A 24,870-nucleotide genomic window follows, 5' to 3' on the forward strand; every position below is an offset into this window, starting at 1 on the left:
TGCAGGGACAGCTTGGCAAGAGAGCTGAATTCCTGCTCTCCAGGACGAGAAGGTCCCGGAAAGCCAGAAATTGCTGGAAACAAGACTGAGAACATGATGAGCAATGGGGCCTGTTTACTAAGATGAATATAAAGATTTCAACACTGGCTGCCTAATGATGCTACTTTTTAGTGGAACCGGCAGAAAACCCCCCTGTGTCATATCAGCACATGTGGTCTTCCTGTCCCTTCTGATGTGAAATTAAGGACCTCCCGATAGGGGCTGGTACGGGAGGGCGCCCAGGGGAGGCCGGACCCTGCCTGCGGCGCTGCCTCTGCTGACGGACAGCTCCCTGCTCCTAGGACTGAGCCGGCGGAGGAAGGCAGTTTGCTCCCTGAAGACTGGGGATTTAAATTCGGGTGTTCCATGGGGCGCCTGGGGGGCTGAGTCGGTTAATTGTCCCACTTCAACTCCGGTAGCAATCTCCCCGTTCCTGGGTTCGAGTCCTGCATTGGGCTCTGTGCTGACAGCTGGGAGCCTGGAGCCTGCTTCTGATTCTGTGTCTCCCTCTCTCTTCCCATGTCCCGCTTGCACTCTGTCTCTGTCTCTCTCTCTCTCTCTTTCTCTCTCTCTCTCAAAAATAAACAAACATTAAAAACATTTAAAAACAAAAATAAAAAATAAATTCGGGTGTCCCAGTGACTGGCCAAGACAGAGCTTGCAGTCAACTCGCATTGTGATTTGGGTCAGACCACACCGGCTGCTTTTGCTGGAATCATCATTTGTGTTTTCAAGTTCACTGTTCATTTAGCCGGTCACATCAGTCATGCCGTCCTGACGCACGTGAGGAACACCTCTCTGGCGCGTGCCAGTAATTGTATTTTGAAAACGTGGTCTCTTTGTTTATCTAAGACTCCGTCTTCTGAAATTTCTTTTAAGTTTCCCAGGATCACTCCCGAGGCTCTGCTCTCTGTCCCTTCACCCCTGCAGGTGAGGCCCTAGAGGCTCACGTGGCCCGGAGGCCGAGCTGTTTCCGGTGTTTTCTGTCTCCACCTCCAGGCTTATCTCGGAAGTCATAGTTAACTCCTTTCTTTCACTGTTTTTAATCCAGTTCTACTTTGGAAAAGGTGTAAAAATCCTTTGAAGCCCTTGTAACTCTTGCCCATTTCTCTTTAGAAAAAATTAGGTCCTGCTTGCTTGCTTCTTTCCATTCACAAGCCAGAAACCCCCGTTAGCCTCTGGTACTCTAGGGGTGTCAGAGTGCCCGCCAGGGAGCCCCTTCAGAAGCCCTGAAGAAGTTTCTTTCTTGTTTTTCTTTCCGATTACATTTCTTTGGCTTGAAGCAATAGCATTCAATATAAATAAGAACTTTCTTATTTCTTTAAATTTTTCAGCTTGGCTAACTCCATAGACGTGTTTTTCTCTTGCCATTTCACTATATAAAGAGCTTTGCCGCCTGTTAACTTAAACACTCTTTACGTGCCAGCCTCGATGACACGGTTTCTCTGGAACACAATCCCTTTGAGAGGTGGGGGCTCCCGGCTGACCCCTGCTTCCCGCACAGCACAGGCAGGCCCGGGATGAGATTCCAGAACACGGGACAGTCGTTCCGTAATTCCTGTGGAACTGTGCCTCCGCGCCGCGGGTGTAAATCTTCTGTAATGTCTGGAATGCCAGAGAGCGCCCGTGGCGGACGTAAGCTCTTATATCGTTCATCTGCTCGGAAATCTGAGTGTCACGGCACGTCGGCCACCGCACATCCGGAGGCTGATGAGAGAGGCCAGTGTCCTATACCTTCAGGCGCCACAGAGAGACCGAAAGGGGGCCGTGACGGAGTGACCCTTCGGGCTTGGGGGCCGCCTTAGATGGGGTGGTCTTAGCGAAGGCTTCTTGAAGAAAGGACATTTGAGCTCAGACCAAAATAATGACGAGAGTGCGTCATGGGCAGAGAATGTTAGAGCAAAGGGACAGAGAGGGATGTGACTGCAGCCTGGGAGGGGGTGGGGAGGGGAGGGTGGCAGCAGAGAGGTTAGGGAGGCAGGCAGAGCAGGGCCAGGCCTGGTGGGGAATTGGGAATTTTTTCCCCCTTTTTAATGTTTACTTATTTTTGAGAGAGGGAGAGAGAGAAAGCAAGCAGGGGAGGGACAGAGAGAGCGAGATTGGGACAGAGGATCCAAAGCAGGTTCTGTGCTGACAGTAGAGAGCCCAGTGCAGAGCTCGAACTCATGAACTGTGAGATCATGACCTGCTTAACCGACTACTGAGCCACCCAGGTGCCCCGGGGAAGTTTATTCTAATTGAAATGCCGATTTTAAGCTGGGAGGTAGGAGTGCCTGCAGTGCTCAGGTCACGGATCTCAGGCTTAGGAGTTTGAGGGCTCTGTGCTGATGGCTCCGAGCCTGGAGCTGCTTCAAATGCTGTGTCTCCCTCTCTCTTTGCTCCTCTCCTGCTCGCATTGTCTGTCTGTCTGTCTGTCTCTCTCAAAAATAAACAAACATTAAAAAATTTAAAAAAAAAGAAAAGCCCCTGTAAGTCTGCTTTGTAGGGAATGATTTCAGGTTCTCATAATTCTAGAAACGCTTCGAACTGAGTGTTTAACTGCTCGTGAGAAGTAAAATAGCCCTGCCAACTTGGGGGTTTTCTAGTTGTCTGCCCGCAGCTCCCACTCATAAGCCAGTTCATTAATTCATTAATTCCTACGTGGGGGCGGGGCTGCCTGTGTTAGAAAAGGCGCCCCGCCTAAGCCCCAGAGCAGAAGGCTCCTGCTGCAGACCTCTCTCCCTGAAGGACGTCCAGTGAGATGCAACGAACGTGGAGAGCGTGTGTTTAAGATTAACGGGGCGCCGGGCTGGCTCCGTCAGAGGAGCGTGCTAGTCATGATCTTGGGGTTGTAGGTTCAAGCCCCACATTGGGTGTAGAGATCAGATAAAAAATTAAGTCTTACCCCAGAAAACACTCCTGCTCTGGGAAATGTACGAGAGAAGAAAGTGGGGTGTCATTTGGGAGGGACCACTTCCGTCCTTCGCTGGACGGTGCTCGCACTGGCTTTGTAGGGCGCGCACTCTGCAGCCCAGCAGGTGCAATTTTAGGCCTCAAAGAGGTGAGAACTTAAGCCTCCTGCTCTTAATCGGTCAGCAAACAGGCTCAGCAACTAGAAGTGGTTTTGTAGAGTCCAGAGCATGTCTTCATTGTCTTCATTGTGCCCGCCGTCCCTAGGCTTCTGATACTGACCGGCTCAGGCAGGATTTCTGCCTTCAAGGAAGTTTTTAAATAAAGACTTGTTTTACATCTTCTCAGAGGAGCCTCTTTAAAAGCTGCACCTGGTCAAATTTCTAACGGCCACGTAGGAAAGAGCCCAAATTAATTCCTGCATTAAAGTGAATACCCACATTTCAGGGACACCAGAGGAAATTAGCTTAGTTTAGACCTTACTACCTTACTGCAGAGTTGACCTTTACCAGAATCTGTGAGACGCTGGCTGGCCGGTAGTATTGGTCAATGTCACAAAAATGTTTAATTCATCATAGCCCAGTTGGTTACATTCCTCTTCTAGAAAGCAGATTCTTGACATTTTATTTCCTTTTTGAAACTGCCCGAAGGCTAATGAAAGGAAGGTGTTCTGATCCCTGCAATTTCTGTTTCTTCATCTTGTTAGAGTGGGGTTTTTTGCAAAATAAGAGAACTAATTTTTTTACCTTAATATGCCAATACACACTGCGCTTTTTGCTCTCTTTTATAGGGAAATCCTCATTGACGATTCAGTTTGTCGAAGGCCAATTTGTTGACTCCTACGACCCAACCATAGAAAACAGTAAGTATTGTTCTGGAGGGTTAATAAACTGAGAAGCCCACGTTCTGCACACAAACGACGCTTGTCCACTCCCGGGGGCTCTGACCGTGGGGTTACTGGGGTCCAGAAAAGCTCCCAGAAGTTAGGCCTGCTTCACACTGAACACGCCTGGACACGGTACCCAGGCCCCTCCCGCCCAGTTCCGTGGGGTCCAGCCCTACGGTGAGCCTCCTGTCCTGGCCTCTGCTCGAGGAAAACATGAATCGAGAGCACAGGTCTGTCCCCCCACCGCCTTCTTCCCGACAGCAGCCCTTGTTAAGGATTCCAGGCTCGAAAAGGAAGGATGAAAACACCACCAGATCCTTTGTGCCTCACTCTCGAGGACTCGCTACCCCCTCCGCAGCCCCCCAGCCCCTGCCAGTCCTGAAGACTTGAAGGAAGGCTCTGGAGCATTGAGCTCTTCTGGGCCAGGGGGAGCAGTCACAGCGTGGAAATAGAGTTGGTTCTAGAGCCTGTTGGCATTTCCCGCCACACGCAGAGAAAAGCACCAAAGCCCAGGACCAACCCAACCGTCCTTTACCTGGTCCGGTTTCAATCCATGGTCTCCGAATCTTCCCCAAGGATTCTAGGACCGTGAAATAAGTCTTGATTCTAGAGCCCTGGAGGAAAACCTGCTGGGCTTCATGCAGAGAAGCTGATGTACGGGAAGGGGGTCTGGTTTCGGGCCATCCTAAAGCCCTAAGGCCCTAGAACCTGTCTTCAGAGACTCTTGACACATGGGTGTGCCAGGGATTTGTCCCCAGGAGCACATTTAAACATGGGGTTCATCAAGCCCTGATGGGCATGTGAGACTTCATGAACTTCCAACACCTAGGTTCATAGATCTCACCTGCCCAGAGCTTGCCAGAAAGATTTCAAAAGAGGCTTACAACAAGGGGGCCAGCAGACTCTGGCTTGTGGGCGGGAGAGCCCCGCACGCTCTTGTACGGCCCGCGGCAAGGAACGGTGTTTACGTTTTTTAATAATTAAAAAAGGTTAAAAGAAGAATATTTGGGGCATGTGAAAGTTCCATGAAACTCCAGTGTTAGCGTCCATAAATAAAGTTTTATTGGAACACAGCCATGCTCATTCATTTACGCGGTGTCTGTGGCAGCTTTTGTTCGACGGCGGCAGAGTTGTTGAATACGTGCAACAGAGACTATCTGGCCCTTTACAGAAAGGATCTGCCACCTCTGACTTCAGTACGCAGCTGCTTGGGCGTCTGGGGGGCTCAGTCGGCTAAGCATCCGACTTCGGCTCAGGTCATGATCTCGTGCTTCGTGGGTTCGAGCCCCTGTCAGGCTCTGTGCCGGCAGCTGGGAGCGTGGAGCCTGCTTCGGATTCTGTGTCTCCCTCTCTCTCTGTCCCTACCCCCTCATACTCTTGTCTCTCTCTCAAAAATAAATGAACATTTAAAAATATATATATGCAACTGGCCCTCGTGTCCCGGTATGCTGGTGGTGGGGAAGGAAACCGACCTTGGGAAGAGCCAGGTTGGAAAGTCACTAACCTCTGCTGGTACCCAGGAAGGAGTCCTGACCAGAGCACCCCGTGCTGATCTGTTCAGCCATGACATACAGAATACTACGCCCGTGTCGGGAGCAGATTAATATGAACGCTAGGTGGACAGATGTGGTTATCTGCCCATTGGAATGAGAGCACAAGAAAAGCGTGGTCTTGGCTTTAACATTTGCTGTGTATAAGAGCGCGGAGGGATATGTGTCCTTAAGAAGATTAGGCTCCTTTGGGCATTTTATCCACAGGATAATAGAATATGGTTTTCTTGGTAAGGCCTGCTTATAAAGGTGGTTCTTGTATTTACATGTAGTCTCGGGCAGGAGCGAAAATGAGTCAGAGTATGTGAATCGCTTGAAAGTTCATGAGCTGTATGTACACATCAGCTTCTGTATACCCTGCTCCTGACCGTTTAACCCAGGAAGAAACTCCTTCTGCACCGTTTCCTCTGCTGTTTGGTCAAAAACATTGCTTAGTGGGGGTGCCCTGGTGGCTCAGTTGGTTGAGCATCCAGCTTTGGCTCAGGTCATGATCTAATGGTTTGTGAGTTCGGTCCCTGAGTTGGACTTCGTGCTGACAGCTTAGAGCCTGGAGCCTGCTTTGGATTCTGTGCTTCCCTCCCTCCCTCTCTCTCTGCCCTTCCCCTACTCCCTCCCTCCCTCCCTCTCTCTCTCTCTCTCTCAAAAATAAACATTAAAAAAATTCTTTAAAAAAGTCGGGGCGCCTGGGTGGCTCAGTCAGTTGAGCATCTGACTTCGGCTCAGGGTCATGATCTAACAGTTCATGGGTTTGAGCCCTGCATCAGGCTCTGTGCTGACAACTCGAAACCTGGAGCCTGCTTTGGATTCTGTGTCTCCCTCTCTGCCCCCTCCTGCTCATGCTCGCTCGCTCTCTCTCGCTCTCTCAAAAATGAAACATTTTTAAAAATTAAAAAATTGTTCGATGATGACAGAATTAGAGGTAGAACAAGTTACCATAAACCCATTGCTAACTAATGAATGGTTTTAAGGTTTTAAAAAGACCCAGTCCCCCGTAAATTTGGAAATACTCCAGTGATTATTTTACACTTAACTTTAGAACATAGAACAGGAGGTTCACAGCACTCCACGGTGACGCATCTCTGTGAGACATCCCCACAAAAGCAAGAATCCCGAGACTGTGTCAGCGTCCTTTAAAATGGCATATAGGAGAATAACATCGATAAAACCATGGATTTCCTAGCTTGGGGAAATCTTTATGCCAGAACTACTGCCTACACAACTGTATACCGTCTGCCATGTTGTTACTCTCACAACTCCATACAAACAAAACTGCTGTGGTGAAATTTAACCAGTAGGGGTGGCTTATCCACGAGAGGGGGGCAGCCGCAGTTTATGGCTTGTGCAATCCCAAGGTGGTGCCGTCGATGCGCTAATAAAGCTCAGAGACCCCGGCCGCTCTAATTAGGGGCTTAGCAGCACTGGCCAGCCTTGCATGGTGGGTGGGCTTCTCGGCAGGCCATGAATTAAGAGACAGCGATACACTGGAGGAACACGGATCTAATTCTGTGAATTCCAAATTTTAGAAATCTGTCCCCTTGCTCATTAGTAGGCTCTCCGAGTAAGTAGCTCTTAGTCTGCTTGGGGGAATTTCAGGACTTGGCATTTGGAAAGTGGGTTAATTTCTCTAGAGATTGCAAAGGGGCAGGGGGGAGGGAGGGAGGGCTCGAGGAAAGCGATACCAGGAGGAAGCCAGCTTTCTGCTGCTCTGCAGGGCTGGACATCGAGTGCGTAGAAGGGTTGGTTCCGAGTTTATGGAACCCACAGATCTCTTCTTACACTTCCTTTCTGTCTGTAGTAATAAGAAGAGGCAGTTTTCCATGACAGATGGAAAGGCCTCGATTTCAGTTTACTGCTGTGTGTAGGAGGATTTACATCCTTTTTATGTGCAAGAATATACTAAAACATTAATCATTTCATTTCTTTTCTCCTCTGTAAAATTACCTGTCCTCCCTTTTGACTCAACTTCATGGCCAGTATCTCTCCCATCTCCTTGGCCGAATCTTCATCTTCCTGACCAGACAGTAGAGGGGGGCCCTGGGCTCCGAAGTCAGGCTCGGGCTTTCTCTGTACTTGATCACCAGTGATCGTCCGTTCTCCCCAGGAAGTTGCTTGTCTCACAAGCCCCCCCAGTCCTACCCTCTCCCCCAGACTCTGGGCTTTTCTGTTTAGCTGCCCTGGCTTCCCCGTGGGGTGGTCCTCTTCCTTCCCTTCCTCCCCCATCTGCACCGTCCCTCCGCCAGGCTTTCCTTTATTGGTAAATGACAATTCACGCATCTCCTTGCTCAAGCCAAACACTCTGGAGTGCTCCCACTCTCCATTTTCTATTTTTCACGCCCTACTTCCACTCATTCCATGTGGCTCAGGGCGCCTGGGTGGCTCAGTTGGCTAAGTGTCCGACTTCAGCTCAGGTGATGATCTCTTGGTTCATGTGTTCGAGCCATGCGTCAGGCTCTGTGCTGACAACCTGGAGCCTGTTTCTGATTCTGTGTCTCTGTCTCTCTGCCTCTCCCCTGCTTGTGCTCGCTCTGTCACTCTCTCTCAAAAATAAACATTAAAAAAAATTTTTTTAATCCTTTTGGCTCCTTTGAACTACACCCAAAATTCCATCGTGGCTCCCCGCTCCGCTCTCCCTCTCTGCTCCCAGGCCATCATCGTTGTCTGCAGATCCCTAGTCTGTATAAGCACCATATCCTGGGCTCCCACCAATGTCCTTGGCCCATCCTTGTCCATATCTCTTCTTTGCAGCATAGTCAGAGCGATCTCTTTAAAGTATGAACCAGACCAAGTGACCCCCTGCTTCAGAACCCCTGGTTTCCCGGCACGTTTCGAATGAAACTCTGAAGTCCTCACCGTCTCCTAAAAGCCTTCTGCCTCCTCCCAGCCTGACTCTCCCTGCCCAGCTCTCTCCGCTAGCTGCGCGGACCTTGCTTTTTCTCACCGGCCTTTGCCACTTGCTCTTTGACCTCCGGAAGCTCTTCTCCCAAAGACTATGCCTGACCGTGTCTCCCTTCCTTCCCCGGGGCTGTAAGCGCACTGAGGTCAGCTGCAGTATTTCGAGCTCCCAGAACAGTGCTCGCGGTGATAATAGGTACTCAAGAAGTAGCTCCTGCGTGAATGAGTGAGGTTTTGTTTCAGTAGGGCTGTCATAATAATTACTTTGCACTTCATAATCACAATTACTTCATTCTAATTGAAGGTTCCTTGTTTTACTGCTCCCTGCTGTTTCTTACATAAGTTTCATGGTCTGATCTTACCTGACTAAGGGTTAGGGCAGGTTTCCACACCAGAGTGTCACTACTGCCCCCTGGCTGACAGTGATCGAAAGCACAGTCAACGCCGTGTGCACCTCACTTTCAGAGAAGTTATAAGGTAGGAGAAAAATACAAAAAAAAATGACCAAAAAAATTGGGCGCTCCTTCTCTTCAAATAATTTGGATTCGGTTTTCATCTGGTTGAATTCTTCCTTAAAGTGATAGTCTCCACGAAAGCACAAAAATGGAAGGGGGTGGTGGCAACTGGCGTGGCTGGCCTGCTCTGTGGTTTTTACTTGTTCTAGAACCTACTTGCTTGCCATAGGGGAGGGCGATGCCAGCACAAACGTCCTTTTCTCCCCACAGAACAACTCCAGAGAAGGTCTCTTCTCTGTCCCCCTTGTCACTTCCAGGTTTCCTCATCAGTCTCGTGTCTCCTTGGGCTGTGGGCGGTGGGATGAAGCGGGTCCTCTCCCAGCCACGTGACCGATTCCACTGCCCGGTTCTGGTCCAGTCGAGTGGCCAGCCAGGAGATTCGAGGACGCGTCTTGAGCAAAGGTGGCTTGGACTGACCAGGGCTGCAAAAGAAATAAGTTCCGTTCCGCTGTCGGGGTTCCAGATGGTTACTCTTCAATATTCTGTGACTATGAATAGTTCTTTCCTCTTGGGTCTACATTTGTTTCAAGTCTGGCTCCTTAGAATTCTGAATTGACTTTTCAGAAGTTATTGGGAGGCTGGTTTTTATTCCCCCCTTGGTAGGGAGAAGTCACAAATGGCTCAGATGCTTCAGCCAAGTGGGGATGATGGCCTCACGCAGAACACCTGTTCCGTTGCTGTTTTAGGTCAATAAATTGTTAATTTTTTATGTACTGGGCGTTCTTAACACTTCAATTAATATTAGTTCTCTGTGCTCTGACACCAGACTTCTATAAATTAATGAAAGGTTTTGTGCTTTGGGTTCATTCTAGACCTCAAACTTTATGTAATATATTTCTGTTTTTCACAGAGGAAGGGGGTAAGCCATAGAATAGTCAAATGACTTCTATAGGATGTGAACTATTGCCTAATTTCAGATTCTTGGAACAAGATCAAGGTGTGCCGATGCTTGATTTTCCTCAGTCAGCCCGTATCTGTTAGTTCAATAATGGAAGAGGGAAGAATCTGTGAACTCACATCTGTTCCCTTTTGCTTTATGGAATCTTTTTATGAAAATGATTAGGGACTTTTTTTAATTGGTTGTCAGTGTTCAAGCTTTAAGTGATCTAGAGTCAGTCTTTTTGCTAATCTTTTCATTCCCTTTTTCCCTGTAGCTTTCACAAAATTGATCACAGTCAATGGACAAGAATATCACCTTCAGCTTGTCGACACAGCTGGACAAGTAAGTCTGGAGTCTCGGAATCCCCTTGCGCGGCCCTCGGTCGAGCGTCCTGGCCCTGCTGTTGACACGGAACCGGGGCGCGGGGAAGCCCCTCGTAGTTTGCGCGTGTCCGAGTACTACCAGGCTGTCTGCCGGGGCGTTTCTGGCCATTTTTCCAAACCATTCATTTGTTTTTCTACTTTAGAATTGTGTTAATGCACCCATAGCATCAGGATGGTTCAGATTTATCATAGGATAGGTTTTTTCTGTCTTTTATCTTGAGCGTCAGGCTCTGTGCCGACAGCTCCGAGCCTGGAGCCTGCTTCGGATTCTGTGCCTTCCCCTCTCTCTGCCCCTCCCCCACTCGCATGCTCACTCTCTCTCAAATATAAATAAAATCAAAACACTAGGAAGAGGAAAAGAACAGAAGTCTATCTTTTCCAGGGGAAAGGCATGAGAAAGGTGTAGGGGAGAAGCGGCCTGTAGATGGATTACATGATTTCCAGCTTAAGGGGTGTTGATTTGATTTGCTAGGCAGTGAGTAATTGCCAAAGACTAAGCAACCGAAAAAAACAAGTATTCACAGGTTACTGAGGCGTCACTTAGAGCGGGGCTGTCCTGGACCGTGACTCAGCGGGGTACCTGTCTGGTGACCGAAGGGGGGTCGGGAGCATAAAGGGGAGTCATGGCCCAGAGGACGCAGCTTATCTTAGAATTTACTGTAGAAGAGCCTCTGGGGTCGGACATTGTGTTCAATTCTTAGCGTTTGTATCTCTCACAGTGAAGGTCACTGGTATAATTTATTGCCTAAAACAATTAGGAGGGAAGGGTGTCCTGGTGAGAATTCTGCCAGAACCGCAGGAGTTGACGGATAGTGTCCTGGGTGAGGAACGAACGGCCGCGTCGTTCACAGCAGGCCTCTGACTCTACCAAGATTCCCCTTCGCTTTCAGTGTCTTCGTTGAGAGTTTTTGTTAAAGCTTCTGAAAAATGGGGATGATGAGGATGTAAATCGGCAAATCACTTCCGTGTAGCGTTACTCCAGAAATACGTTTTATAATAGGCCATTAGGAATGCCAGCGTTCCGTAGTTGTTTGGGTCACGGGCTCTGCACTTAGGCGGCCTGGGTTTGAGACCTGAATCCTGGCCCTTTAATTAATTTTTTTTTTTTAACCTGGTGACCTTGAGAAAGTAAAGGAACCTTTCTAGATCTCAGATTCCTCATCCGTACATGGATGATTTTGTAGTGCGTGCCTTCATGGGATTGTTGCATGGTTTAGAGCAGATTTATGAGCTTCTAGAAGATCTGGTCCTTCTTTGTAGCTCTTCAGTGCTCTAAGACCAGCGCGGTGCGTGGCCTGGCAAGTCCATCGATGTTAACCTGACCCTGAGTGGGAGGAAGGAGCGCAGGTGTCGCTTGTACGTGGAGTGGTGCTGTCCTTGAAAACATTTCCCTAGAGAAGATTTCTTGATGTGGACTCCTCCTCAAATTAAAAGAGGTGTTCCCCTGGGGTTCCGCTTGGCTCTAACGCACACACGTCCAGAGCGGACGTGTGGGGGGGTGGCGAGAGCACGGTCCGGGACCAGCTCGCTCTGCGTCTCTCGCTCCTAGAGAAGTTGTGCACAGAACTGATCCAGATTTGGCTACCTCAAATAATCCGTGCCCATTGCAGCTAGTATTTCTTCAAGGCTGCGTTCAGTTGGGAGACTGAAATGAAAGGGTGTGTTAGTGTTGATGATTCAGGAGGACAGATTCTCGAAACGGAATCTGTAGCATGTTCGCTGGTTGACATGTTTTAAGAGAGACCTTCTCACAACAAGCACTGTCTACTCCGTAGTTTATGTCGTAGCTGGTTTTGTTGCCAGCGAGGGGAGGTGATGGCCACGGTTAAATACAAGGTGATGGGGTTTTTGTTTTTGTTTTTATGTTTATTATTGAGACAGAGAAACAGAGTATGAGTGGGAGAGGGACAGAGAGAGAGAGGGAGACACAGAATCTGAAGCAGGCTCCAGGCTCTGAGCGGTCAGCACAGAGCCCGACGTGGGGCTCGAACCCATGGACCATGATCCTGACCTGAGCTGCAGTGGGACGCTCAACCGACTGAGCTCCCCAGGCGCCCCAGTGATGGTCATATTTGTGATGTCAAATTCCCCTTTGAAAAAAAACAAGTGTTAGGTACTTAAGTCTGGTTTTTAAAAAATAGTAATAGATGCCCATGTGACAGAACGGAAACATCCCCCGCCTTCTGGGTCCTTCCAGCTCCGGCCGTGTTCACGCCACCCTCCGGGAACAGCCCCATGACGGGCGTCTAGTATCTCCTCCGCAGATGCTGTGTACAGGAACGTACACAGCACAGTGTTATTTTTTCTCTTTTACCCAGAGGGTGACCTGTCTCTGTGTCTCCATCTTGGAGGTGATTCACGGGGGCACCTGCGGCCCCTGCGTCCCCTCCGCGTGGCCGCATAGCACGTCGTGGCTCGCACGCGGCGTTCTGTAACTGTTGACCAGCAAGTGGGTCGTTTCCAGTCCTGGTGCTGCAGTCCGCGTCTTGCGTCATTGTAGGCCGTGTGTGTGAGGACATGTGGCTGGGGGGTCCCTGGGTCACAGGGTGGCCGCTTGCCTTCTCCCCAGCAAGGAGCGAGGAGCGAGTGCCTGTTCGCCTGCACGCTCCCCAGCACAGTGCATTTTCACATCTTTGGTTACTCACCATCCGCTGGGTGAAAATAGTGCGCCGGGACCCTTTTACTGTACGCGTTTTCCTTACTCTGAAGATGTGAGCATGTTCTGTTGTGTGAGGGCCTGCGTGTTTCCTTGTCTGGGAATCCGTCCTGTCCGTGTTTCTCCTGGGCGCATGGTCTTTGCTGATGGGGTTGAGAGACCCCTTAATCATGTGAAGAAAATCCGCATTTTAGGTGATCCAAGCTGCAAGGCTTTGTTTTCAGTTGATGGTTTCTTTGGAAATGTTCTTAGCCATGACGAACTTCCTCATTTTCACATAGTTGAATGTATTATTCTCTTCTCAACTCTTTATTTTTTTTACATTTATTCATTTTTGAGACAGAGACATAGTGTGAGTGGGGGAGGGGGCAGAGAGAGAGGGAGACACAGACTCTGAAGACAGGCTCCAGGCTCTGAGCTGTCAGCACAGCCCAACGCGGGGCTCGACCCCACCAACCGCGAGATCGTGACCGGAGCTGAAGTTGCATGCGTCACCGACTGAGCCACCCAAGGGACCCTCAACTGGTATTCCTAAGAAATTCTCCCATCTACTGTGCATGTAGGTTCAGTTTTTAGTCTTTAAATCTTTAATTCCTTTGGAATGCGTTTTTGCCCAAGGGGGAGTTAGAGATCCAACTCCGCCATTTATCCCCGGATGCTTCTGCTCGCTCTTGTTCCCTGGACCGTTTTGTTGAAGGTTACCTTTGCCCTCCCCGAGCTGAGGAGCCAGACCACGGCTATCTGGGTCCTCGCGATTTCTGCTTCTCTCCTGCTGCTTTTAAGTTTAAAGTAAACTGCAGTTGTGGTTTTCACCCAGCTGCTTCTACAATTGCTACTTCTCGGAAAAGACACTTTTTATCAGGCTCCTGTTACATCTACCTTAATTCAGGACCAGCCAGGAGACACCGTGATGACCTGCACCTGCGTGTTCTGGCCGCAGACCTCGGCACACTGTTGCACTTACTGAAGTCTTTTATCTCTTGGGAGTATTTTCAGATCTTCTTCACACGATCATGCATTTTTGTTCCCTTTAAGTTTATTCCTAGAAATTCCGTCCTTTTTGGTTTCTGTTTCAGCCAGTGGTCCTTTCCCTCCAGTATGCTTTTCAATGAGTTGTTCCTTGCCCTGTGCCTCTGAAATGCGATTATTCTTCTTATTTTAAACCTTTTTTTTTTAATGTTTATTTTTGAGAGACAGAAAGAGACAGAGCATGAGCGGGGGAGGGGCAGAGAGAGAGGGAGACACAGAATCCAAAGCAGGCTCTGGGCTCCGAGCTGTCAGCACAGAGCCTGATGTGGGCCTTGAACTCGCAAACCATGAGACCACCACCTGAGCCAAAGCTGAACGCTTTACAGACTGAGCCGCCCAGGCGCCCCATGTGATTACTCTTTTATTTTTACATCTTCTCTTCAAGAGAAAGGTGATTTGAACTTTGGATCTACTATTGCTCAACTGGTGACTAAAATCATTTGAAATGTTTTTAATCTGGGTGAAAAGATCTATCGCTCCATTGACAAAAATGTGTCCTCACAATTTAACACTAAATTGAACTTGACTGGGGCATCTGGGTGGCTCAGTCAGTTAAGCAACCGACTCTTGATCTTGGCTCAGGTCATGATTTCACGGTTCGTGGGTTCAAACCCCGCATGTCGGGCTCTGTGCTGACAGCTCAGAGCCTGGAGCCTGCTTCGGATTCTGTGTCTCCTTCTCTCTCTGCCCCTCCCCCCCTCACACTCTGTCTCAAAAATAAATATTAAAAATTTTTTTTCTGAAACTTGACTTAGTGAAATGAATATGAAAGTAATAATGAAACAAAGGTTTTGCTTTGTGTACATAGTAAGCACTGTGATGTGGAAATGCTGTTCTCTAATTATTAATGATTACTATTTAATGATATCCAAGAACTCATAGTGAAATTTACTGGTTTTTTTAAAGACCCTTTACTGTGGTAAACAGTAATAATTCAGAGTCATCGTGAACATTAGTTGTAACCCTCCTGTGGAATTGCAAAGTTAACAGAGACAGGTCCCTGGTAGAAGATGGGGTGACGTGATTTTCTGTAAGAGCGCCTGCTCGGGGTACGCGCCATGTGGACGATTGTATTTCGGCAGAGGACAAAGTGGCCGCAGACAGCGGCGTGCGCCGAGGAAAACTGCGCTGATGTTAGTTAGACCTTCAGAATGCTTTTGGGTCTGAGTCTCCTGCAGCCACTTTATGAAAGCTGGGACTGAGCCATTGTCACAGGTGCGCGTTCCTCGTTGGGCCCTAAACTCGCTCGGGGCATAACTCCTGATCCTCAGCGGTCTGGGTGCCCTGCGGCCAGCATCGGGTCCTCCCCTCCCTCCTCAGCCTCTCAAGTGCTGGGAGCGGCCCGCTGATGACCAACAGACTGGCACTCGGGCCTCTGTGACCCATGTGCAGGGAACACGTTTTGTGATGACGTGACAGTCTTAGATACGAAAACACAGATCTGTGGGATCAGCCAGAAGCACTCATGAATTTCCCAGGAGATCTAAGATTCTGGACTTTTTGGGGGCGCCTGCGGGGCTCAGTCGGTTAAGCATCTGGCTTTGGCTCAGGTCATGATCTCACGGTTCGTGGGTTCAAGCCCCACGTCGGGCTCTGTGCTGACAACTCAGAGCCTGGAGCCTGCTTCAGATTTCTTGTCTCCCTCTCTCTCTGGCCCTCCCCTGTTCTGTCTGTCTCTCGCTATCTCTCAAAAATAAAAAGCAGGGAAAAAATTAAAATAAAGATAAGAGTCTGGACTTTTTGTCCACAAAACAAACATTAGTGCCTTTAGTCTAATGTGACATTGGGGGACCTGTCGCCCTGACACTCTGTCACACTCCCAGGAATTACACAAGTTACTAGCCTTCTCCCCATAAGCCAGAATTGTTTTTGAATTTTGACTTAAAACAATTAGCAGCCCCAAACCAGTCTTAAAGAAGTCTTAAATGTGTGGGGCTCTGTCTCTAGAACAATACTTTAATCTCCTTTTTGTTTACTTTGATTTCTTTGACCAGGTAATAATATGCAAAAAAAACTTTGGGTAGAGATTGCTTGCTGTGCTCTGTGAAGACTTTACTGAGACGGACTTGTTTTCTCTCCCACAGGATGAGTACTCCATCTTCCCTCAGACATACTCCATAGATATCAATGGTTATATTCTCGTGTATTCTGTCACATCAATCAAAAGGTAGGACACCCCCCCTACCCCCGCTTGCTTGGAGTCCACTTGTTCTGCATTGATAGCGCTCAGCCGTTCAAAGGGTTGATGGGGTTCGGTGTGATGATCGGCCTGACCAGGCTGAATGGGTTTCTGTGATTTGCTGGTGGAGCAAAGGGGGGAAAATATCCCGATGGACGTGCACGTACACTGCGGGGATAAAAACTGCATTCCTCACCTCCAGCTGCCAGGTGGTCCGAGCCCTTCTGCTAGTGGACATGGGACCAGACAGACTGATTTCCTGTCTGTGCGTTTCCTCCGCGTTAACGAGGAGCAGGGCTGACCGAGGGCCCTCTGGCTCAGAACGTCCTACCGGGGCTTGAAACTTGGTGTCTGTGGTCTGTCAGCAAGGGTTAGACTTTCCCATCTAACACCTCACGTACGGCGTCTTGAATATTCTCAGCAAGGGTTACTCAGTGCCAGACGTGCTCACGTGAAGGAAGGTTTGTAGGAAGAAACTACGGGGTTCCTTGTTCACTGTGTTTTATGTTACAGGGGCGAGTCAGTGACAGGCCACGCTTTCCCCACTAGAAACATCACATGAGAAACATTTAGGGGGCCTGGGTGGCTTGGTCAGTGGAGCGTCTGACTTTGGCTCAGGTCATGATCTCACGGTTTGTGAGTTGGAGCCCCGCGTCGGGCTCTGTGCTGACGACTCGGAGCCTGGAGCTGCTTCCGATTCTGTGTGTCCCTCCCTCTCTGCCCCTCCCCACTCATGCTCTGTCTCTTTCTGTCTCTCAGAAATCAATACATATTTAAAAAAAAAACTATGTAAAAGCACCAGCTAAGATGGAGGTCTGATCTCATGCTTTTTGTCTTCCAGCTTTGAAGTGATTAAAGTTATTCACGGCAAGTTGTTGGATATGGTGGGGAAAGTCCAGTAAGTAGTCACGGTGTCTCGCTCGTGCTAGACTCCCCCAAGAGCAGCGCCTCGCGACACGCGGATCCCCCGCTGACTGGTCACTGTGGCTTTTTTTCTCTCCTTCCGTCCCCAGAATACCGATTATGCTGGTCGGGAATAAGAAGGATCTACACATGGAAAGGTGTGTACCTCCCGGACAGTGAACTGCTTTATAAAAGGAAGCCCAAGCCGGTCCCGTCACCGAAGCACCTTTCGTAGTTCCTGTGCGCGCGGCCAGAATGTTCTCCGCTGTAGCGTCTCTCGTTCAGATCGTGGCGGTGACCGTTCGTGAACAGAAGCCCATCTCCCCCGCCCCCGCCTGATGCGCGTCTCCGCGAGAAAAGGGGGAGCGGACACGATAGAAAACCGCTCTGAGCTCCTCAGCTGTCCCGTGTGAAGCGGACTCGGAAAATGACCACGGGGACGCTCGTTCATTGAGCAGTTTTTGCGTGCCACGCGGGCAGGGACAGGACCCCCGTCCTGCAGAGCCTCATCTGGAGAGGAGGGGACTCGCTGGCCAAAGGCCCCCACCCTGTCCCTTTTGGAAGTGCCCCGTCCCTGGGGGCTTACAGCCTAGCCCTGCCCTGTAAGACTGTCAGTGTTACAGGCATCCACAGTCATGTGCACCGAGAGGGCTCGCGGGAGCAAGGGTGACCCCAGAGGGCCGTGTCTGTCCCCTTCCCCGGCCCAGGCGTACTTAAAATGTGCCGTGTGTTACACCCTGGCGGGAATGTTGAGCAGAGGGCGTTCTTCCGCTTTACAGGGAAGACGATCGCTAAAAGTAGATCCTGGTTCATAAATAATTATGGATATTTTATAAAGAGCCAAGCACTTTAATTAGAATCTTCTTTCTCCTTTAGGGTGATCAGTTATGAAGAAGGGAAAGCGTTAGCAGAGTCTTGGAACGCAGCTTTTTTGGAATCTTCTGCTAAAGAAAATCAGGTACGTGTTGCGTAGACGGCCCCCGGCGCTGCGTCTGTTGGTCCCGGGCGCGTGGCCCCGCAGTCAGCCCATGGCCCCGCCTCCTGTGCCGCTCCTGCGTCACCGTGTCCTTCCTTCCCCGTCCCCAGCTCTGTCTTCCGGTGGCCAGCGGTATTCTGCTTATGACGGGACCTACAATATTTGTAGGATAAACAGTTAATAGTACTAGTTTGTGGGCGTGTATTATTATTTTTGCCCTGTATTCAAGGCTGGGCCAGAAATAAGTCCAGAGATAGAAGAGAAACAGTAAGGATCTTATGTCACTTTGGCAAAATGCTGTGCCCGCACCTATGTCCTTTTTCTGTCGGATGAAACGGAAGTCAATATATGTATTGTCTCTAACGTAGAAATTGTAGAAAACCATTTTACAGGCTTCTGTTCCCAGTTTTCAGCCCTGCAGATGTTCCTTTTTTCTTTTTTTTTTTTTAAGTTTATCTTGAGAGAGCATGCGCATGAGCAGGGAAGGGGCATAGAGGGAGGGACTGAAGGAGGGAGAGAATCCCAAGCAGGCTCCACGCTGTCAGCGCAGAGCCCGGTGCGGGGCTTGAACTCACGAACCGCGCATCCGAGACCCGAGGCGAAGTCGAAAGCTGGCGCCCCTGGCAGCTGTCCCCTCGCAGACCCGCCCAGGGAAGGCCGTCAGCTTTACTCCAGAGGCTTCACCGGCCTCTCCTCCTCCCGAGGCCTCAGCGTCGCCCCATGGCGCCCACGCCTGTCCCTGCGTCCATTTTCTCATGTGTGTTTCTCGCTGCCACTGACTCCCCAGAGCCGCCTGTCAGGTGGTGTCACCCTCTACGAGAAAATCTGTGCACAGGTGGCCCGTTGTCTAGCGAACAGGCTCAGAGTCTTCAGAGATACTGAGCACAATGCAAGATTCGTGCTTTTCCGGTTTCTCAGGCTGCGTCCCCGGGCCTTTTTGGTCACAATGGAACACACTTGCTCCTTTAAAAAAAATTTTTTTTAATGTTTATTTATTTTTGAAAAATTTTTTTATGCTTTTTATTTATTTTTGAGAGACAGAGAGAGACCATGAATGGGGGAGGGGCAGAGAGAGAGAGGGAGACACAGAATCCGAAGCAGACTCCAGGCTCCGAGCTGTCAGCACAGACAGAGCCCAACGCGGGGCTCGAACTCACGAACTGCGACATCATGACCTGGGCCAGTCAGACGCTTAACCAACTGAGCCGCCCAGGCACCCCATTTTGTTTTGTTTTGTTTATTTATTTTTTTGACGTTTATTTGTTGCGCTTGCTCCCTGAGCACAGTGGGCACTTTGAGAACGGCACCCCTCCCTCGTGTCCCCTCTGACCTCAGCCGTCCTCCCTCATTAGGCCCTTATGTTCATACAGCGTCCTGTGGCTCTTCGTGTTTTCCAGGTTTGAAAGTATTTTCAACATGTTCGCTGGTTTGAGCCTCAAATAAGACCAGTCGGTGTCCGTTTCTGTGAGGAAACCAGCTTCCTCCGTGAGGGCGGCGGCCGCCTGTGGGCCTGGCGCCCCTTCCCTCCCCTCCGCCATTTTCCCCACTCAGGGTTCTCTTCTCTTCTCCCTTAACTCACTCTGGAATCCCAGGCGGTGTCACTGACCTCTGCACTCTCCATGACGACCAGCACGGTGGGTGCCCTTGACGCCTGTCTGGCAGGCGCTCAGGTGCCCGTGTGCATCCGACCCCTCGGTCCCTGGGCTCGGATGACGGGGGTATGACCTCCGTGTAATGGGTTCCCTGGTGCCAGGGAGCAAGGGGTTCACGGGACTCTGCTCAGCCCCCGACTGCACGCCGGGAGAGTTCACACCAGGAAGTTGAGACCCAGGAGATGCCTTCATTTCCTAATGGCATGACATCCAACCTCTCGTAGGCGTCTTGGTTGCATGTCGCGTTCTGGAAGTGAGTTTAAGATCCAGAGACGTAAATGCGTTTTCTTAGGGCACTCTATTTATACGGTTTAAGAGCTCGGAGAGTTTACCCCTAACCCACGTTCGGTCCTCTCTGTCTATACCCCGCTTCCAGTGGAAGAGAAGGCCTCGGGCGTGAGCAGAGCGTCATAGAGATTAAAGTGTTCTTGAGGGGGGGGGGCCTGGGTGGCTCAGTCACTTGAGCGTCCAAGTCTCGATTTCCGCTCAGGTTATCATCCCAGGGTCGTGGGATTGATCCCCAAGTCAGGCTTCATGCTGAGCATCTCGCCTTCTGCCCCCCTGTCTCTCACCCTCTGTTCTTCTCCTCTGCCCTTCATCTCTCCCTCTTAAAAAAAAAAAAAGGTGGGGGCCGCCTGGGTGGCTCACTCAGTTAAGCGTCTGATTTCAGCTCAGGTCATGATCTCACAGTCTGTGAGCTCAAGCCCAGCACACAGCCCACCTTGGGTCCTCTGTCCCTCTCTCTCTGCCCCTCCCTGTTCATGTACATGGTCTCAGCCTCTCTTTCTCTCTAAAATAAACAAAACATTAAACGACAAAAGTTAAAGCATTTTGGGGGAGGAATAGACACTGTCGATTATAGAGTCTGTGTCGATCTCGATTGGAATATAAAAGACACTTTTGGTCCATCGGAGAGATTTTATTAACGTTCTGGACAGATTCGGGAAATACGTTCGCTTCCGTAGATGCGGTGGCGCCACTGGAATGAGGAGAATGTCCGCATTCTTGGGAAATGCAAACCAGACTATTTAGGGCCCAGGTCCTAACGTCCGCAGCTTACTTTCAGATGGGTGGTTGGGTGGAGGGACAGAGAGAGAGTGAGCAAATACAGCAAAGATGTTAGCATTTTTGACTAGGTGGTGGGGCTAGGTGACTATTACACAGTTGTTTCCGTTTTTCCATCTGCATGGGAACAGTTTGCGGGGGGTAGACGATCCGGACTTCCTTCTGTAAGATCAGGAGTCCTGGGCTGTAACGGACCGCATGACTCCAGTTAACAGTCCTCTGGTGGTTTTGTTTGTATCTGAAGGTTGCTGTGGGCGCCTGGGCGACTCAGTCGGTTAAGCATCTGACTTCAGCTCAGGTCATGATCTCACAGCTCGTGGGTTCGGGCCCCATGTCAGGCTCTGATTCTGTGTTTCCTCCTCTCTCTGTCCCTCCCCCGCTCACACTCTGTCTCTCTCTCTCTCAAAAATAGACGTTAAAAAAAATTTTTTTTTTAAGTTAGCCGAGAGAGTAGCCGGTGAAGGTTCTCACAAGAAGAGCTGATGCAACCTTTCGGCGGGAGACATTAACTTCCTGGGTGACCGTTTCTTGGTGTCCACAACAGTCACAGCATCATGTTGGCCCCTTGTACTAATATAATGTCAAATGTCAGTTATGCCTCGTTTAAGAAGTGTGTCTCAGAGTCGGGGAGCGCGGTGGGGCGGTCCCAGCTCCCTTGCCTCTGTTCCCTAACTTCCCTCTTCCTCGCTGGGGAAGATCGGAGGCTCCTAGAGCACCTGTGCTTGAGACGCGGTCACTAAATTCGCATCGGCAGCAGCGCCGTGTCCCTGCCCGCTGCACGGAGCGTGCGCCACATTCCGGGTGTGTCATTGCTGCCAGCGACCTCGAGCGTGTCCGTCCCCACGGCGATTGAGAGGCATTGCCCAGGAAGGCCCGCGGCCCCGGGGTCACTTCTCTTCTCCAGAATGACCTAGAACGGTTGGCTTGCCGTGTGCTCTCAGGCTCCCCTTTGGTTTCAGGGTGCGGCCCCCCCCTCTGGTTCACGCCTACTTCCCTGTAGCTCGAGCTTCGTCACGTGATCCTAGAGAGGGGTCCCCTTCAGGCTCCGTGTCCTGCAGAAGCGGGCCTGGTGTTGTTCAAACCCCAGAGAAAAGAGGCAGTGTCCTGAAGGGACACTTCCCTCGAGGGAAAAGGAAAAGATGCCATGAGTGCCGTTCCCGCCGGCTTTGATACACGTAGCAACATGTCTGACGTTAGCCGAAAACGTAAATGAAGGCAAGGGTCCTGTGTGGCCGCCTCCCGCGTCCTGGGCCAGAGAAGATGCGAGATGGGGTGATGGGCTCGCCGTGGTCCCGCCGCGCCCTGCACTGCTGTCCCGTCCGCAGGTGCCGCTTGGACGCGGAGGGAAACCTCAAAGGCCACAACATCCTTGTGCCCAAAGCAGGTGAACACGACAGTGACACCTGGTCCCCGGGAAACCTGTGTCCTGGTCAGGTACTGACAGGCCTGTCTGGATATGTCCACTGTCGCGTCTCTCGCACTCCTGCCCACGCGGTTTGGAGTGCGCTGAAGGGATCGGGAGATCTAAGCCTGCGAGTCTCCCCCACCCGAAGGGATTTGGATCCCTTACTTAGCGGTGTGGGTGATTCTAACCCACACACGTACCGGAGTGCTTACTGCTAGTCGCACGGAACAGGGAGAGAATTTGCGTAATAAAGGCACACACGGGGGCGCCTGGGTGCCTCCCTCGGTTAAGCATCCACTTCTGCTCAGGTCAGATCTCACGGTTTATGTGGGTCGGGCCCCACCTCGGGCTCTGTGCTGACGGCTCACAGCCTGGAGCCTGCTTCGGATTCTGTCTCCTTCTGCCCCTCCCCCACTCTTGCTCAATCTCTCTCTCTCAAAACTAAACATTAAAAAAATGTTTTAAAGAAAAAAGTAACGCGCACATGCATGACCATGGTCGTGATCGGAGACCAGCCTGTGTGAACTGCTGCAGTGGTTTATTGGCGAATTTTCAAGTGTAGCTTGTTGGTAACTTGTCTTTCGGACCTCAGACGCGAAGTTCGGTGGATTTTGTTAACAAAGTGCTCGATAGTAGAAGCGGTCGCGTCTGTGCGAACGCCGCGCTCCGTTCCTGAGCTGTGGGATGAGTTTGCAGCCCTGGCCCATTTACTTGGGGACGGGGCTGTACTGGCGCCATGTGAAAGGGAATGCACTTGGGCGGAGTCCGGTCACACAGATCATCACAGAGAAGTCTGAGATTTATCTGGAAAGCCAAATTCCAGGCACACGTATTGGTGAGAGTGTAGCACGTGTTTTTCCAGGTGTTTCTCTGTGCGTTTTTGTAGGGTGAAACAAACAACATGTTTGTACAGTCCTGGGAAGGCAGGAAAGCTGCAGCCCGTGACCTCGTTTAGAGAAGAGGGTGGGGGCGGGGCAGCCTTCCCGAAGTGAGGGGCACCCCGTCCGCAGCAGCAGGAAGGGGCGACAGCAGATGCACCCAGACTCCAGGGGTGGTCGGCCTGGCGGACCGAGGGAGTAGAGTTCCCTCCTGAATGCGGCGCGGTCTCCCAGTGAGCTGTAAAACACAGCAGCAGCGTGCGAGAACAGGGGAGAAGGCTCTAGAAATTCCAGGAGGAAGGCAAGGCGTGGTCCGGGGAGCAGCTAGACCCGGGCATGTAGGACTGGTTGGTGGCGCTGAGGGCCCCCTTTGGAGTCGGGGTTCCAGGGACGAAGTGAGCAGGTGAATGTGGCCGCAGGCAGCTGGCAGAGGGGTGGTGGCCTGTGGCGGCGGTGGGCTGCGAGGTCCATTCCAGCCAGGGACCAGAGCGAGGGGCAGGCGTGGTTAAGGGACAGGGGAATGTCCTCGGATGGAGGAATCTGGTCCCTGTGGGGCTGAGACTTGTAGAGCTTGGGGTGTGGAGGAAGGCGAGAGGGCGAGAGAGAGAAGAAAGATGGGTCCAGTGGGTACTTGACCTTGGGCGTATGGACATGGTCTAGGTGCTGCCCCTCCAGGGGCATCATGTGATGAAGGACCAGGGTCCAGCCTCGGAGGGGATCCCCTGCCCCAGATAACAGTGACTCCTCGTGGAGGCCCTGGCGCTGGTCCCCCGGGGGCGGGGGCGGCGGCGGACACAGCGACACTGCCCCAGAAGGAAGGGAGGGGTGACTCAGGGTTTGCGTGTGGCCCGAGGGTGGCCGGGGTGATCGCATGGTGCCTGCGAATGGAAGCGGAGTGTGTGAAGGGAGTAGGAGGCGGGGGTCTGGAGGGCTGTGGGGAGCAGCAGGAGCCCCCACCCCGTTTAGGGCCCGTGGGAGCCGGGACGCAGGCAGCCGCCTTCCGATGGCAATGAAGGCCGGCGCCACGGGGACCCCGCACTGGACCCTGAGGCTCCAGGGGCGCCGTGGGGGGTGGGGGACGCATCGGGGCGACACACTAACGCTGTCTGGTTTTCTCTTTGATTTTCAGACTGCCGTTGACGTCTTTAGGAGGATAATTTTGGAGGCAGAAAAAATCGATGGGGCTGCGTCACAAGGGAAGTCCTCCTGCTCGGTGATGTGACCCCGACGTGACCCGCAGGGCCCGAGGACCCTGGGAGCCCGTCCTTCCCGCAGAGGCGGGCTGCCCCTTCTCCCTCCAGAGAAACTCAGCTTCTTTTTCCTTCTGTTAACCTGAAAGATTTCATTTGGGTCAGAGCTTTTTCCTGCCCCGCGCCCCCTTTCAGATTATGTTAAACTCTGACTCTGTCCAAATGAGTTCAGTTCCATTTTCAAATTTTAAGCAATCATATTTTCAATTTATATATTGTATTTCTTAATAATATTATGACCAAGAATTTTATCGGCATTAATTTTTCAGTGTAGTTTGTTGTTTAAAATAATGTAATCATCCAAATGATACATACTGTTACACTACTATTAACTAGGCTTCAATATATCAGTGTTTATTTCATTGTGTTAAATGTATACTTGTAAATAAAAAGCTGCAAACCTTCGTCCCTGGTGCTGCCTAGCGGGGCGTCTAGAGGAGGGGGCCCTGTCCTCCTGGGGGCACGTCTCCCAGCCTTGGCCTTGGGGAGGGCTCGCGTTGGATGGCAGGAGCTGGTGGACGGGTGGCCGCAGGGGAGGTGAGTGGAGCGTCGGGGCCGCTGACCCAGGGGTGGCGCAGGGGTGGGGGCGGTGGGGAAGAAGGGGGGTGGCTATGGGGGGGGTGTGGGAGCTAGTCCCCAGCAGTGCCTGCGCCCCCCACTTCCTCACGCTCGCCCGTGGGCTCCTTGTGGGAAAGGAGCCATCGGGGTCACTTCCTGTGTCTCCTGGTGCGGAGTCGCTGTCACCGCAGACAGGATCTGACTCAGACCCCACCACACTGAGTCCTCTCAGGCCTGGAGAATATTGCCGGTGAGTGTGGTGTGAGGGGCTTCGAGAACCTCCTT

The 24,870-nt window shown here is 51.1% G+C and overlaps 1 protein-coding gene across 1 annotated transcript; it reads left to right on the plus strand.

The window, feature by feature from the left end:
- Window positions 1-3,567: 3,567 nt before the first annotated feature.
- RHEB (Ras homolog, mTORC1 binding) lies at window positions 3,568-24,432 on the plus strand. The gene is made up of 7 exons (XM_029921223.1): window positions 3,568-3,790; window positions 9,926-9,993; window positions 15,804-15,886; window positions 16,740-16,796; window positions 16,912-16,959; window positions 17,678-17,759; window positions 23,907-24,432. Exons 1-7 carry the CDS (start codon window positions 3,583-3,585, stop codon window positions 23,997-23,999), a joined length of 639 nt encoding a protein of 212 aa, XP_029777083.1. The 5' UTR covers window positions 3,568-3,582; the 3' UTR covers window positions 24,000-24,432.
- Window positions 24,433-24,870: the final 438 nt, after the last annotated feature.

The sequence above is a fragment of the Suricata suricatta genome, chromosome 2, assembly GCF_006229205.1.
Source record: "Suricata suricatta isolate VVHF042 chromosome 2, meerkat_22Aug2017_6uvM2_HiC, whole genome shotgun sequence".
Classification (NCBI taxonomy): domain Eukaryota; kingdom Metazoa; phylum Chordata; class Mammalia; order Carnivora; family Herpestidae; genus Suricata; species Suricata suricatta.

What these genes read in the sequence shown, in the direction of transcription:
- RHEB (XM_029921223.1), top strand. Translation starts at nt 3,583, where the DNA reads ATGAAAGGAAGGTGTTCTGATCCCTGCAATTTCTGTTTCTTCATCTTG. An exon ending in TCTGTCACATCAATCAAAAG is followed by an intron (nt 15,887 to 16,739) that starts GTAGGACACCCC and finishes TTTGTCTTCCAG; the next exon opens with CTTTGAAGTGATTAAAGTTA. An exon ending in CTTCTGCTAAAGAAAATCAG is followed by an intron (nt 17,760 to 23,906) that starts GTACGTGTTGCG and finishes TTTGATTTTCAG; the next exon opens with ACTGCCGTTGACGTCTTTAG.